Source organism: Typha latifolia, chromosome 9 (genome assembly GCF_019914945.1).
Source record: "Typha latifolia isolate L0001 chromosome 9, TyphaL0001v2, whole genome shotgun sequence".
Taxonomy (NCBI): Eukaryota; Viridiplantae; Streptophyta; class Magnoliopsida; order Poales; family Typhaceae; genus Typha; species Typha latifolia.
In genome coordinates, this window is record NC_133094.1 from 3,011,180 (window position 1) to 3,026,198 (window position 15,019).

The window sequence follows — 15,019 nt, forward strand, 5'->3', positions numbered from 1 at the left end:
CTTTGTCATAATCTGCAGCAAAAATCTTTAATTAATCTTATTCTTGGCGAGAATAAATGCATAGAGGGTCAGTCAGTCTTTGTGGCTTCATCTAGACCAAGATCCTAGAGAAGACAGCAAACAGACAAAGGAATAAATAAAAAAAGGAGAAAATCCCAAATGGACAGAGAAACCTCCATGAACGACGTGCAAACAAAGGAGGGAAGAGAAGAGCCTCTCGTCATGAACTTGGTTCCATGAAGGGGACGTATACACAAATTTCTTCACACATCTTCCAAAAATTGACTTCTATTTGACTTTTCAAATAGCACGAGTCACAATCTAATCACTGTTCTTTTGTGCCCACGTTATATTGCAGATAAATCGTGTTTACTTGGTTTCAAGGTTATATTGCAGATAACTTGATTGATATCACATGAACAAAGTAATTAGAACTTAAGAAGTTAGAAAGCTAGTTGGTAGCAAATTATCAATCTTATTAACAGGAATTTATGTTTACTTCCGCGCAAGCCAATATATATATAGATAGATTTATGCTCGCCCAACTAAGGACAATAAATGTACACTCAGCATCACTGCAGATTTTTAGATATCTAACCTTAAACTTCAAATCCAAAATATTGGAACTAATCAGAGTAATGGCCCTATAGCTAGAGGACACTGGACACCTCATGGAATTCAGATCAAATAGATCTAAGGCATAGAAGATCCAGCTACTAAGATGGGAACAGTTAGGACTTTCATTCTTCTTTTTCTTTTTTCAGTTTTCTCTTTTATTGCAACTAATAGAATGAATGAATCTTATGTCAATTTTTTTAATATTATTCTCTTCCTTCTCTTTCCCATACAGCAAAAGGTGGTCATGAGAGTGCAGATGGAAGACCAAACGAAGCTTACCAAAGTATTACAAGCAGTTGCTGGACATCATGGTATTCTCAAGATAAGCTTTTAAGAGAACTCCAATTGGCTCATAGCCAACATCACACACTTAGCTGATCATATTTACATAACTAATGTTTCAACAAGTTCAATTACTGTAACATGTTAGTATTTATTATTGCTTAGTACAATATTCACAGAGTTAGAAAGAAAGGGAAAAAAAATGTTCCTATAGTTTTGGAAAGCATCTAAGTTTGGATTTATGATAGGTGTGACTAATTTGGCAGTAGAAGGAGATGACACTCGTCATCATCGGTGAAGGACTTGATCCAGTTGCGCTAGAGCTAATTCTCAGGAAGCTGGCTTGTTTCCCGGAGCTACTTTGCGTGGCCGTCGTCGAGGCAAAGAAAGAAGAGGAGAAGAAGCCTGATGAGCCAGTGAGAATTGTGCAACCCTATATGTATGAGGTTCATGATTGCAGATATGAGCCTTTATATTGCTTCATTTGAGCTCCATCTGCAGATATATTGGATGCATTTGGAGATAGGCTATGTATAAGTATAAAACTCTGGTAAATTGTAGTATATATTATGGTAAGAGAAGAAGTAAACAACAATTTATGAATGTTTCTTGGAGAAAGTCCTCTCTGTTTGGATCATCCTTTTGGGCCCAAAGAAACTGTGGCTATATAAGAAAGGAAAGAGAAAATGCAGAATTTTGTGGTTTTCATTCTTCAATAAACAGAATAATAAAGATCACCTCACATAAATGGGCAAACTTGAGCATGGAGTAAGATTCATTCAAACTTGAAGTATATCAGAAGGATTCACAAGAATCTCTGTGGATAAGTCTTACATGAATGATAAATTGGCAAATAAACTGGTTATTGGGTTGTATTCTGCAATGATGCTGTCATTGATCAGAAAAGGAGTTGTAATGAATGATACTTGGCATGACTTCATGCAATAAACGAAATAGGATGATTGTTTTGATCATCACATCACTTCACTTCCTACAAGCTAACATGCAAACAGTACAAAAAGAGAGTTCTACCAACAAAAACATAGAATTCAAGTACAAAACAGGGCCTGCATGACTCCCTTGATGCCAACTAAGAAGTGCATCAAGTCCTTGACAGGCTTCTTTAGATGGCATTCAGGGAGCCAGGCAGACCACCATGGAAGCCATTTTATGTCAACTGGACAAGTCGAGCTACATTAACTCTACTTACCTTCTTCTCTAGAGTAACTAGAAGGGAACCCACAAATCCAAACAAACGCAATTTGGTATCTAGGTTCTCTCTAGCATTTCTACTCTTATTGCTCTTCATAAAGGGAAGGTGGGAGGAAGATCAGGGCAATGTGTGGTAGATATCAGTCCTCTCTTACAGAGGACTTCAAGCATTAAGTCATCTGCAATAAAAGTTTCTGGAGTAGAGCCAAAGGGCACCCTATTATTGTAGGCAGAGATCTTTGGATTCTTCCCTTCTTGTAGATGGTGAAGAAAATTATAAACACATGATATTTATGGTACTTGGAGCTTAACTGTGACAGATATTTGGACCAGTGTACATCCAACTACAAGCATCAGATTTATGGTAGTAATCTCGTGATAAGATTGTAGAATGAACCTTGCACTGTTCTAATCTAAATTAGAAGCCAGAGAGCTAAACACATATCAAACCTCTGCAGCACTGACACTTGAATCCAATGAAACTGGTTATCAAAATGTGTACATTACATTCAACATTTTTAGCATTTTATCCGTAGCTTTACAGACTAAGACCATCATCTAAAGAGAAGTTTATGAGCTTCTAGATGGAAAAACTATGAAAAAAGAATAAAATCTTCTGAAGGTTTCTGTTCATATTCTTCTTTTCTCCTCCTCTCACCATGCTTTCTATTGCCAAATGATGCGACAATTCAACAACTTTAGCCCCTGCTTGTTCCTAGAGCTTATTGAACTCTCCTGTTTCTTTGGTGAGGCTCATTTCACAGGATGAATGGAAGAGGGTCAAGTTCACTACAAAAAACAACAATGGAGCACTACATTATGCACAAGCTTGAGCATACTCTTTTTGCCTTCTCCAAGGTGTATAAGATATAGAAAAAGAGAGTCCTAATTCTCTAGTTTTCATCACCTGTGAGAATTACATCAGTTGTGCAAGTTCTCGTGGTAATATCATTTTCCAAAGATCACAGCCTGCAAAGCCCAAGACAGAAAAATAATTGAGGAAGACAGCTTTATAGAAGGGCAGAAAAAATGCCTTGCAAGAAAAGGAGAACTGTATCCTTTCCCACAAACTGAATCTTAACCAACATGCTCTCAAGAAAAGGAGAATGAAAAATATCATCTTAACCAACATGCTCTCAAGTATCCTTTCCCACAAATTAGGGTCTAGAACAAAGCTTGTATATGGAAATAGAGATAAATTAAACAGTTCCTTTCCCCAAAAAAAATGCAACTCTTTGCATGACTGAAGTACAAAACCAGAAAGAAATCAAGATTTAGCTTTTCGAACCAGTTATACCTTTGAAGTTTGAACATCTGTGCTACAATCATCAGAACAACAAAGAGAATGGTACCGTTTTGCCTCACTAAAATTGGGACTCCAAACGTAACCATTTTTTTTTATAAGAACAACAAATTTCTCTAGCTAGAAACTATACATGTTTTCAGGAACTTACGACTCGCATTAGGACTAATAGTCTCGAATCTCAATCCCATCCTCATATCGCATAAGATAAGATAGCAAGATAAACTCATCATGGATAACACAATGCTTAGATTTCAAATTTCTAACTTGATCATGTCATCAACATATTAAACCACATGCAATTAATGATTTGTCTGAAGATTTTACCTTTACATATTCGTTTTTCAGTAGCAGGCTTCTAGATTTTTATAAAATCAACCTCTAAAATCTAATGTAAGAGGTAAAAGTCCATATACCCATAAAATAACCATTCATAAAACCAATCTTGACTGATCGATTCATGATCCAAATCAATCTGATCTCTTACATAGTTTACAACCCAATTTCCATCTTGACTGATCAATTGGACATCATCTATGTTTTATAGCCTAAGAAACAAGTACTACTGTTGTTGCACTAGATCTTCTTTGCTAGCAATAACGTAAATTTCTCGCCTTCATCTCCAAAAGAGTTTGTATTAGCTTCCATCTAGGTTCTACACTCAAATTAAAAGAACCATCCATGGTTGCCAATGAAGAAGATTCGTATATTTAGATTCAATTTCTCTCAGTGGTATGAACTGGGCATCATCAACAGCTTCGCCATTGACAGAGACTCCAATAGTTTGGTTATGCAAAAAGAAAGCAACACATACAAAAGCTTGATCCTGTTCAAGCTAGAAGCAGTACCCAAGTGTCCAATAGAGAGGACTTCCAATCCATCAACAAAGAGAATAATGATAGACAGAAGAAACTAGAAGATTATAACCGCCAAATAATAAGCAAATAGCATGACAAACAGTTGATATTACAAGAATGAACCAAACAACCAAATTGGGGCACCATACTGACAATTATTAAACCAAACAAAATTAGAACTCTAGAATTTTGATATCACTAACTGTATACCAGAAAGAGAGTAAGAAAATGTATCATATGCAGAGACCCTCGAGGCTTTAATCTCAAATTAGATTTATAAAATGAAGAAAAAGGAAAAGGAGACAAAAGAACCTTGTGATGTCAACTTCAACTCTAACTCTAGACTAGACTTCAGATGGAGTCTTTGCTTCAATGGAGAGTGCATGCAAACCACTATTCAACTCCTCTTGTAATAGATCATAAACAAGCCTGTGCCTCTTCAACAAGCTCTTCCCTTCGAACTCCTTAGAAACCACCCTCAAATTGAAATGGGTTTCTCCTCCACTGTTTCCTGCTACCCCAGCATGACCTGCGTGGACATGCGATATGTCCTCGATCTGCAACTCCGTCGGCGATAACCCCTTCTCCAGTCTCTCTCTTATCCTCTTCTCCCTCCCACCAACCCAACCATTCGGTTTCACAGGATTGGCATCGTTTAAATCCTCCAAACTATCATCCTCCACAGGAACAGAAAAATCCTTACCCAAAGAAATTTCGCCAATTCCATCAGTTTTCCCATCCAAGGTCAAATTTTCCCCCGCCAAGACTCCGCCTTTATCATCCAAAACGCCAAACTCCCCCGAATCGCCGGCGACGGCGTCGAGCTGGAGGGCCTTCTGCTGCATGAGCTTGAGCATATTGAGCATCCCACTATTCCTCGACGGCGTAAGGCTCTGCCGAAGGCCAAGGAGGTCTATAAACTCCGCCGGGACCCGAGCAATCACCTTCGCCGGCTCTCCCGACAGCCCAAAAACGAGAAGCGCGGCGAGACCCTTGGTGAGCGCCGAATCCGAGTCCGCCTCGAATCGCACGCAACCGCCGCCGTCATCCCCTGAGTCCCGGAACGCGCGGACCCAGACCTGGGACACGCAGCCCCTGACCTTGTTGGCCTCGACCTTGTGCTCGGGCGCGAGAGGGGGCAACCGGGTGCCGTAATGGAGGAGCTGCTGGTACTTGGCCTTGGTGTCGTCGACGGACTGGAAGAGGGAGATGATCTCTTGGAGCTTTGCGGGGAGGACGGAGGAATCGAGGTTAGAGGGATGGTCTTGGAGCTGGGCTTTGATGGGTTGTGGACGGGGAAGGGAGGATTTGGTTAGCGATTGGAAGGAGATGGGGGAGGAGAAAAGGAGGGGTTTTGGGGCGAGGAGAGGGTTGACGAAGGAGGGAGGTTTGAAGAGAGGGTTGGGGGAGAAGAGGCGGAGAGAGGAGGAGAGCGAAGTCATGAGAGAGATGGAGAGCGAAGAGAGAGAAAGGTGCTTGTTTTAGTTGATTAGAAGGGGCAAGAGAGAAGGGTGAAGGGAGAAGGAGGAGCGAATATATGGGAGGTATTAAATTTTTGTGAATAAAGTAATCAAGGCCACAAAATTAAAGTTGGAAATTCTAGAGGGTTCCCATCATTTTTTTAAGAAATTTATATAAATTACCCTTATCTATTTTATATAATTTTAAAAAAAAGTTATAATATGATTTTTTTTTTATAATTTTTATTTAAGATTCTGACATAAATTGACTAACTAATATCGACCAAATAATTAAAATATATCTATCATTTCTATTATTTTTGATATACCTCTGGCATATTTTTCACCTACCTTTTTATCTTTTTAGTTGCCACTTTTTCTTATCTTTCTCTCTTTCCCATTTTTTTTTCTTCTCTAAAAATAAAAAAGACATAAATAATTTAAGTATTTATAAATTATTTTATATATTATAACGGAATACTTTTTTTAATTACTGTTTATATTAATTTAGGGTATTAAATAAAAATTATATAGAAAAAAAATATCGGGTTATAAAATTCTCAAAAGATAAATTATAAATCATAAAATAGATAAAATATATGTCACTATTTAATGGTAAATTTTATCATAAGTTTTATATTTCTCATTTTATTGACGTGCGATTGATCTTAATATACTAGAATACATTTTTAAAATTTAAGATGAAAATTATAAAAAAAAACCGATGAGGGATATTTTAAGCTTTTTTTTTATCAAAATTAATAAAATATAGGATTTGAATTATAAATATGGTCGGTGCGAGTGATAATAAAGATAAAATTTAGTTTGCTTCTAATAATGTTCCAAATATTTTTATTCTTATATAAGTTCTTATCTTATCCTTGTAACCTTGTTACACTATATATTGAAGCAAGACTATTAGAATAGCATGTAGTTATGTACAAAAGGTGAAATAAACATTATACTAAAACTAATATACCTTTTAGCCTACACCTCAAATTGGAGGTAGATTAAACATCTCTTTGTAACTACATTTTAACAAAATAAAACTTCAAAGAAGACTCCATCTTAACTGAGATCTGGAGCAAAATAATTTTGAATGTGGGATATGTCAGAATCATAGATAAAATAATGAGGATATGACAGTGGAGACTTCCATTTCATACTAAAACCTCATGTATTACGACACTCTTTTAATTATATAATTTAAGTTTCTTATAGTTCTTAAGAATTAACTAATAAATATTAGTATGATGACCAAGTTCATTTGAATTCTATTTGAATAAAATCCTTCTAATTAAAGTTAGTATGATGACCAAGTCAAGGAGGCTAAATTCATATTGCCATATACATTTATAACACCAATTGAATCTATAGCATAGACGAGTAATATCAGCTCAAGACACAAAAAGAAATGAACTTATAGCATAGACGAGTACACGCCATGCATGCAACCAAACCCCATGCAGCCATCGATCTAATACTTGTAGCCTTTCACGTACAAGCTCTCCGACGCCGCCGCATCCACACTGCCGGCGGCGTACTTCCCCAGCGTGGCCTCGGAGTTGGCCTTGCACCTCACCAATAACGCCTCCTGCGCCGCGCCCACGCTCTCCTTCTTCCCGCCCCACTTCTTGATCGTGCTCTGCTGCAGGGCCCTCCCGAAGGAGAAGGACAGCGTCCATGGCTTCAGCACCTCCAGCTTGTTCATGGCGTTGAGATTCTGGGTCGCCTCCTCCTCGCTCTGCCCGCCGGAGAGGAAGACGATGCCAGGGACCGCGGGAGGGACGGTGCGGCGGAGAGCGGTCACCGTGTACTCTGCGATCACCTCCGCTCCGACCTGAAAAATTTACATCTTGACGTCTGATTAGTATGTAATGAGGGATCCTCAAGAAAAATTTCACATAATTATCACCAAATTCTTTTCAAATATCGCCTCCTCGATCCTCACCTTTGGGCTATCGGATCCAGGGGTGACCATGTTGGGCTTCAATAGAGTCCCCTCCAGGAGCACATGGTGATCATTCAAGGCCTTGTAGACGGCGGCGAGCACTGCCTCCGTCACCGCCGCACACTTCTTAATGTCGTGGCTGCCGTCGGTGAGGATCTCCGGCTCGACGATCGGCACTAGCCCGTTCTCCTGGCATATGATTGCATACCTCGCCAGCCCCTGAGCATTCTGCTGTATGGCCAGCTCAGAGGGCTCATTGGGCCCAATCTTGAGCACCGCCCGCCACTTTGCGAATCGAGCCCCCGCCTTGTAGTACTGCTGGCAACGCGCCCCCAACGAGTCGAAGCCCTGGGTGGTCGTCTCGGAGTTTGTGCCGGCGAGCTCGACGGTCCCCTTGTCGACTTTGATCCCCGGGACCACAGAATTATCGGTGAGCACATCGACGAACGGCTTGCCTCCTGACGTCTTCTGGTATAGAGTTTCCTCGAATAGGATGACACCCGATAAGTACGTCAGGGCGTTCGGGGCGGTGAAGAGAAGCTCCCGGAGCGCCTGGCGGTTGGCCTCGATGTTCTCTACATTGATGCTTGCGAGGCGCTTCCCGATCGTCCCCGTGCTCTCGTCGGCGGCGAGGATGCCTTTCCCAGGGGTGGCAATGTACTTGGCGGTCTTGATTAGCTCATCTACGGAAGAGTGTAACATTTTGTTAGCCAGCACAAGGCGGCAAGAACGGACCAATTCAACAATATTCGGATCCGGGTGGTGGTTTTCATAAATGGATCGGGTATTGGCCAACCCAATAAGTCTTGTATTTTAGTTATGGATTTACCATCATATTCAAGTGTAAAAATATGATGAAAAATATAGTATTTTTTTGTCTCACTATAATTTGGAACAAAATGGATGGGGTTTTCAATCCGAACCAAAATTTGCCATTTTTAATTTTGTACTAATTGATGATAAAAATTACTCACCGTTATCCTCTCCTAAATTATAATTTTATCTTTCAAAGAAGTGCACTACATTTGAGCTATAAAATAAAATTAGAAGTTAATTAGTTAACACACTCACAAGCATATCCTCCTCATTATTGATTACTATCACAAACAAAACATGGAAATGAACTGAAAAATAAAAGTACGAAGATATATACCAATCTATAGTAACACCACTTACCTGCATATTTTCCTATGAAGGCAGACATGGCTGGTAATTACTAAAGAAAATAGAGAGAGAGAGAGGGGGAAAATGAAAGAGGAGATTGGAAGAAAAGATTGAGTAACTGAGCTCAAAACAAAATGGCATTTAGATGAGGAAGCTTTTATAAGCCCCTCAAGACGGAATATATCCATGGAATCTCCTACCTCTCACTGCCACGTGCCGAGATCGTGGCCCTCCGAGGTTTATCAGATTTGGATAGGGAAAGAGTGGTACCACTCGACTGGAAGCTGTGCATGGGCTTATCTTCCCATGGAGGTGCATGTACGTAGATAGAGGATTGAGTGGAATGGGAAATTTTGGATTTTTGGAGGTTGCTCTAATAAAAAATCCAATGTGTGTGAGACTTAGATCTGATCAAACGGCCCAGCCTAGCCCGAGCCCCAATTACCCATGGGCAGCACGGCCAGTCCTTTGCTCGTCCGACCCGGCTCAAAAGTCTGCCTGTTTGGCCCGCAACTAGGCCCGCCCGTTCTGCTACAGTAAAAACAAACAAAAATTTTGGTACTGTACCGTTTTACATTTTTTTAAGCACACATTTAAATTTTTTAATTTATTATTTTTTTAAATAGAGGAACATAAATATATTTTTTAAAAATAAGCTAATAGTAAAAAAAATTCTAAAAATAGCTAAAATGTGGGTTGGGCCGAATGATTGGTGGGTTAGGCCGGCCCGGCCCGACCGGCTAGTCCAATCTCTCACGGACCAATGGGCGATAACGGGCTAAACTATTCTAGCCTGGCCCGAACTCGACTCGACCCGTGTGGTTGGTGGGTCAGGCCATGAACAAATACTTAAGCCCGGTTAGCCCAAAAAACTCGACCCAAACCCAGTCCGATCCGCCCAATGATCATGTCTAGTGAGATTGTGAATCCTTCGTACTCATGTTTTTGGTACGTGCTTGTCCCAAGAACGATAAATTTTATATTTTATATTTTGATACTCAAAGAGATCTCAGTTTGGATATCATATTGACTTATCAACTATTTTAAAATTTTAAACTCATAAAAAGTAATAATTTTTATATTTTATATTCTGACAATATGCACACTAATTAAATCTCTTTATTCTCAATTCTATTGATAAGATGGATAGAATAACTTCCCTGTTGTTAATCTGAATATGCTACTGATTAAAGGATGAGGCCTATAAAATTTGAATCCAAGAGCATAAAAAGACATTCACATTTCTGTTCCTATACTTGATTCAATGTCTCATGCCCTTAAATCTTGCTTTATAATCGAGTAAAATGTAGAATCCCTATCCCCGGCCCGTTCACAAGTTCTAAAATAAATCTCATTATTTTAGTATAGTAACTAAACAATAACTCAGTTTCTTCTACTATACTAATTCATTATTCTATTTTCTCTTGTTCCATATAACTTTTAAAAATTAATTTAACAATAACTTACCGTTACTCTTTTGTTCCTAAATTAGACACCGTCTAATTACTACTACTACTACTTTACATTCAATCAAAAGTATTTCCATCATTTCATTTAAAATGTTATCATTTATCAATATAAATTCACTATTTTTCATTACTTTAATATCAACTTTATATCACAATTATTACTCTTTATACTAATATTAACTTAAATAATAGAATAATATATACCAGTATTAACAATCTTCTTTTGGTATTAAAAATTAAAATACTTCTTCTAAAATTAACTTTATTCCATATGTAAACTGGGAGGCATATTCCAAAATTCGAACACTAATAATAGTTTTGTGTGTAGCATAATATGATAGGTATCTCACTTTTGCATAAGCAAAAAAAGCTCTGACAAGAAACAATGCGGTGATAAACAGACAATGACCATAACTAGAATCATACATAGATAACAGAGGGAAATATTCCTCACATACATAATGTATCTATGCAACAAATGGAACAGATTATTCATTGGTCCACATATTACACAAAAGTACTTATTTGTGACAATTTTATCATGAGTTCATGAAACAAGCCATACAAATAGATAGCTAAGTAAACAAGCCAAGTACAGTGGTGAGATTGACTCCACGTACATATAATCCTAACATGGCATACTTTTTCAGTGCATGCTCCATGAGAGCTCCAGATTACTCGCTGAGATCAAGGCTTCTGTGATACAAGAAGAAAGGCAATGATAAGTAAGTAAATACCAACAAGTGTACCATATTGATGTCCATAAGTGGACAAATAGTAGAGGATACACTTACTTGATGTACTTACTTTCCTCCTGGAAACCATAGCAATGGTTGCTGAAACATCAATGATTTGATTAAAGTGTGAACATCATAATTAAATATATCAGAAGCGAGAAAGAGAAAAATTCTGGAACTACTAAAGCTTGTAACTATATGATTCTACATGGATTCAGAAAAACTGGTCTACATGTCGAGTCCAAAAAAGAAGAGGAAAACTCTAAAAGAATCTGTAAACATATATTTTGAAATGAGGAGAAGAGTAATCACAGGAAACAATGAGGTTCTACGGGATAAACATATATTTTGAACCATTATGAATAAGTTAAATGTAGAGAAAATTACTACGTATGCAGAGGTTAATCTCAACCTCAGTTTCAGGTCAATGGACTGGAACGCAGACCTGGTTGTTAGTTTTGCTGCATCGAAAATTATGAGCAGTTGAAACTCTACAAGAATCTATAACTTTCACGAGTAAGGATAACAAATCTCCATGAGTAATTGAATCCAAAATATTTCTTTCATCTGCTTGACTGAAAAATCAGTGAATTTTTATAATATTTGTCTGACATGCAAGTGCGACGAAAATTTTCTTTCATGTATAATATTGGAAACACATGGAACTTACCACTGAGAGAATTAGATTAATGAAATAGAATGGAGGGGATGTGCTCAACGATCTCCCGATCACTTCCTTCTAGGCTCTCTATGAACGCTTCTGGCATATCCGTTAGGTACATGCTTTGGATTGAGTTAAGGTATTTAATACCTTGTGGTACCCTCCCAAGATTCAGTAATCCAATAAGGTGCAGATGCTGTAGGCTCTTCATTGTGCCATCCTCTATGTTAATCCAAACAAGTTGTAGCATGTCAGCTAAATCAAGGTGCTTAAGCTTAGGGAACCATCCTGCGAGAAAGGCCAACACTTGTCCGTCATACACCCTGTGAAGGTGAAGATAAACAAGATTAGACATGATAGACAAGGCAGGAAGCGGATCTTCTCGTAGTCCAGACCACCCCATTCTTAAGTCCCTAAGCTTTCCAAAGCTGCTAAATATCGAGGGTACCACCCCTTCCTCCAGCCTGCCTCTCAAATACAAAGTTTGCAGACTTGGCAGAGGTTCTAAAGTTTCCAGATTAAGAATTTCATCTGGGTTGCTTGCAACAAGGCCAAATTTACTGAGGTGTGGCATCTTTGTGAGGGAGGCCCACAGTGCTTCACAATAACTTCGTTCCATCTTCATGATAAAGAGATTTCTTAGCAGCGTCAAGTTTCCAATCTTCTGAACTAAAACTCTGCTGGCTTCTATAATTTGTAAAGTTTGTAAACTTCTCAGACGGCATATATCATTGGAAACCGATGCACCACTTAAGCAATCAAAAGTTCTACAGTGCGTGTCATTAATACAGCACGCGATCAGGTGCCTTAGCTTCTGTAGCACGGTAATTTCATTCGGCAACTTCTCTATAGAAGTTGCCCAGAGATCCAATGTTTGTAGGTTCAGAAGCTTCCCCAACGAACTAGGGATATTCTTCACTTTAGTATATCTTAAATCCAGATAATGCAAATTAAATAAGTCAGCCACTACATCGGGCACCTTATCAATATTGGCTGATCTAAGAGAGAGAACCCTTAATAATCTGAAGTTGGATGAAACACTGTGTATGCAAGAAGATGATAATTGCCTGTCAAACAACAAAAAGGAACGAAGCTGTCGTGAACCTATGCTAGGTTGTAAGGTTTCACTACCTTTATGAATGGATACACGCCGAGCTTCATCTCCCAATTGTTTTACCTCTGGATTATCATGTACAATACCAAACATCTCTTTCCTCGATCTTGTTAGAGTTACTTCTCTAACAACATCATGAATTTGAAACACCCTAGCCCTTCCAAACTCATTCCTTTCAACTACTTTTAACAAACACCTACGCACGAGTTCCTTAAGGTAGACTTCAGCCACTTCCTCCATCGTTATCCCTGATCCCCTCTCCTCAATGAATCCTTCAGCTACCCATAGCCTGATTATCCATTTTCTATGAATCATATAATCTTCAGGAAATAGGCCACAGTACAAGAAGCAAATTTTCAGATAGCTTGGTAGATCAATGAAGCTGAGATTTAGAACCCTACTTGCCACCCAATTCAGCTCTGGGTTATTTTCTAGTTGCCAATTAAGTTGCTTGCAGAATGATCTCCACTCTTGTTCCTCCTTTTCTCTGTAGGAGAGCAGACTGCCAATAGCTACTATAGCTAGTGGCAAGCCTTGGCACTTGCCCACAATCTTGTCGGCCCAATTCTTGAGACTTGCAGGACATCTCTTTCCATCTAGTCTTTCAAAGGCTTTCTTACAGAAGAGATCCCATGCTTCCTCTTTTGATAGAGTTGTTAGCTTCATTTTACGGTCTTCGTCTGCTAATGAGGCCACGTCTTCACTCCGAGTTGTAATGACTACTCTACTTCCGCAATTGTTTTCTACGAATGTACGTTTTAAAAGTGACCATGCTTCCTTGTTCCACACGTCTTAAATCACAAAGCTTTACTTGGTAGTTTATAAAAAGATTCATGGAGATTCAAACAGAAGATCAAGATATGTTCAGTTACACTATAAACTACCAAGAAAACAACAAATCATCATTAGAATATATCTAGAAAACTATTTAATTGACACAAGGCAGACATTGCATCTAACACTTATGTATTGGAAGTACCAGATGAAGGTCAGCTTTCTAATGGTTGATCAGAAACCATTACATCTCAGTTCCTTCTACAATGGGTGCTGAAGCTGTGCTGGAACAGATAAGACTGTAAAGTAGTACTCAACTTCAAGTGTGATTTCTTCTTTTTTTTTGTCATCATGCCATGGATGGCATAGGAACAACGCTATACCTCTTTATCTTTCTGACGGAAAAGAATGAAATGCATCAAAAGATAACTACAACCAAAGCTTGGGAGGAAAAATGTGGCCAGTGACCTTCCAGGTACGCTTGAAATGAGAAAGAGTAATAAAGATCCACGATAATTTGGGAGTGGAACGTGACGTGGCATTCGTCATGGGACCAATTACAACCTACAATTATTAAAGTGGGAGATTCTTGTATGCTATCAAACATTTATATCTACGTTTTCTTTTAGGGGAAACTATATCTTATTCTCAACCCAAAATTTATTTCACACCCTCTAATTTCAATCACGGTAATTTACTTTGTTTGGTTATATTCAAATTAATTTTTTTTTTAATATTTGATCAACATACAGGTCGATTAGTATCAATCGAATTTCAGACGATAAATATACCAAACATATGCATATTTTATCATATCTTTGTTATCTAAACTTTGATATATATTGTTTTACATATATTGAAAAGTTTATTTAATTATTTATAATTTATCGTTAGTAAGTATATTTAAATTAGACCTCAAATATGATAAAAAATAAAACAGGTTTTAATTTAATTATAACTGTAAGTGTAAAATGACACAAATAACACCATGAGAGATAAATAAATTTAAGCCTAACTTTAGAGTGGTAAAGATGTGGAAATAAATTTATCATGTGTCTATCATCATATACTGAAAAGTGTTGTTCTTATACACCGCCACAACTAAGAAGGGAGCAATCAAGAAGAGCTGAATGCAAAATTGAGTTCCTTGTCTGTCTGCTCAAGAAAAGCTGAAATTACCAGCATTTTAAAGGGCTTTTTTTTGTCAAAATATAGAATATTCTGAGTATGAGAAGGTTTTCATCAATAAATAATAATAATAATAATAATAATAATAATAATAATAATAAATAATAATAATAAAGTCTCCTGAATTATTATCTTTGGACTACAGAATACTTATGCACACAAATTGAATCTCTTTATTCTCAATTCTTTCGATAAGATGGATAGAATAACCTCTCTTATTGATACTCTG

General features: G+C 38.0%; 3 protein-coding genes and 1 long non-coding RNA gene across 7 annotated transcripts; all 4 read right to left on the reverse strand.

The window, feature by feature from the left end:
* Positions 1-877: 877 nt before the first annotated feature.
* On the reverse strand, positions 878-2,288 carry LOC140795378 (uncharacterized). The gene is made up of 2 exons (XR_012110293.1): positions 2,111-2,288; positions 878-1,395 (listed from the first exon to the last, which is right to left on the reverse strand). It is a non-coding gene; the product is annotated as an uncharacterized lncRNA (long non-coding RNA).
* Positions 2,289-2,579: 291 nt separating this feature from the next.
* Positions 2,580-5,806, reverse strand: LOC140795728 (sufE-like protein 1, chloroplastic/mitochondrial). The gene is made up of 3 exons (XM_073148465.1): positions 4,585-5,806; positions 3,020-3,081; positions 2,580-2,901 (listed from the first exon to the last, which is right to left on the reverse strand). The coding sequence occupies exon 1, from the start codon at positions 5,712-5,714 to the stop codon at positions 4,617-4,619; it is 1,098 nt and encodes a 365-aa protein (XP_073004566.1). The 5' UTR covers positions 5,715-5,806; the 3' UTR covers positions 2,580-2,901; positions 3,020-3,081; positions 4,585-4,616.
* Positions 5,807-7,041: 1,235 nt separating this feature from the next.
* Positions 7,042-9,007, reverse strand: LOC140795509 (fructose-bisphosphate aldolase, cytoplasmic isozyme 1). The gene is made up of 3 exons (XM_073148119.1): positions 8,860-9,007; positions 7,684-8,366; positions 7,042-7,572 (listed from the first exon to the last, which is right to left on the reverse strand). Exons 1-3 carry the CDS (start codon positions 8,885-8,887, stop codon positions 7,210-7,212), a joined length of 1,074 nt encoding a protein of 357 aa, XP_073004220.1. The 5' UTR covers positions 8,888-9,007; the 3' UTR covers positions 7,042-7,209.
* A 1,714-nt stretch (positions 9,008-10,721) lies between these two features.
* On the reverse strand, positions 10,722-14,069 carry LOC140795508 (disease resistance protein RPM1-like). 4 transcript variants are annotated; one of them, XM_073148118.1, is made up of 4 exons: positions 13,808-14,069; positions 11,724-13,571; positions 11,111-11,152; positions 10,722-11,012 (listed from the first exon to the last, which is right to left on the reverse strand). In XM_073148118.1, the coding sequence occupies exon 2, from the start codon at positions 13,492-13,494 to the stop codon at positions 11,740-11,742; it is 1,755 nt and encodes a 584-aa protein (XP_073004219.1). In that variant the 5' UTR covers positions 13,495-13,571; positions 13,808-14,069; the 3' UTR covers positions 10,722-11,012; positions 11,111-11,152; positions 11,724-11,739. The 4 variants fall into 4 exon arrangements, with proteins under 4 accessions (XP_073004219.1, XP_073004217.1, XP_073004218.1 ...); XM_073148116.1 differs by having other exon boundaries at positions 11,724-13,633; XM_073148117.1 differs by having other exon boundaries at positions 11,724-13,638.
* Positions 14,070-15,019: the final 950 nt, after the last annotated feature.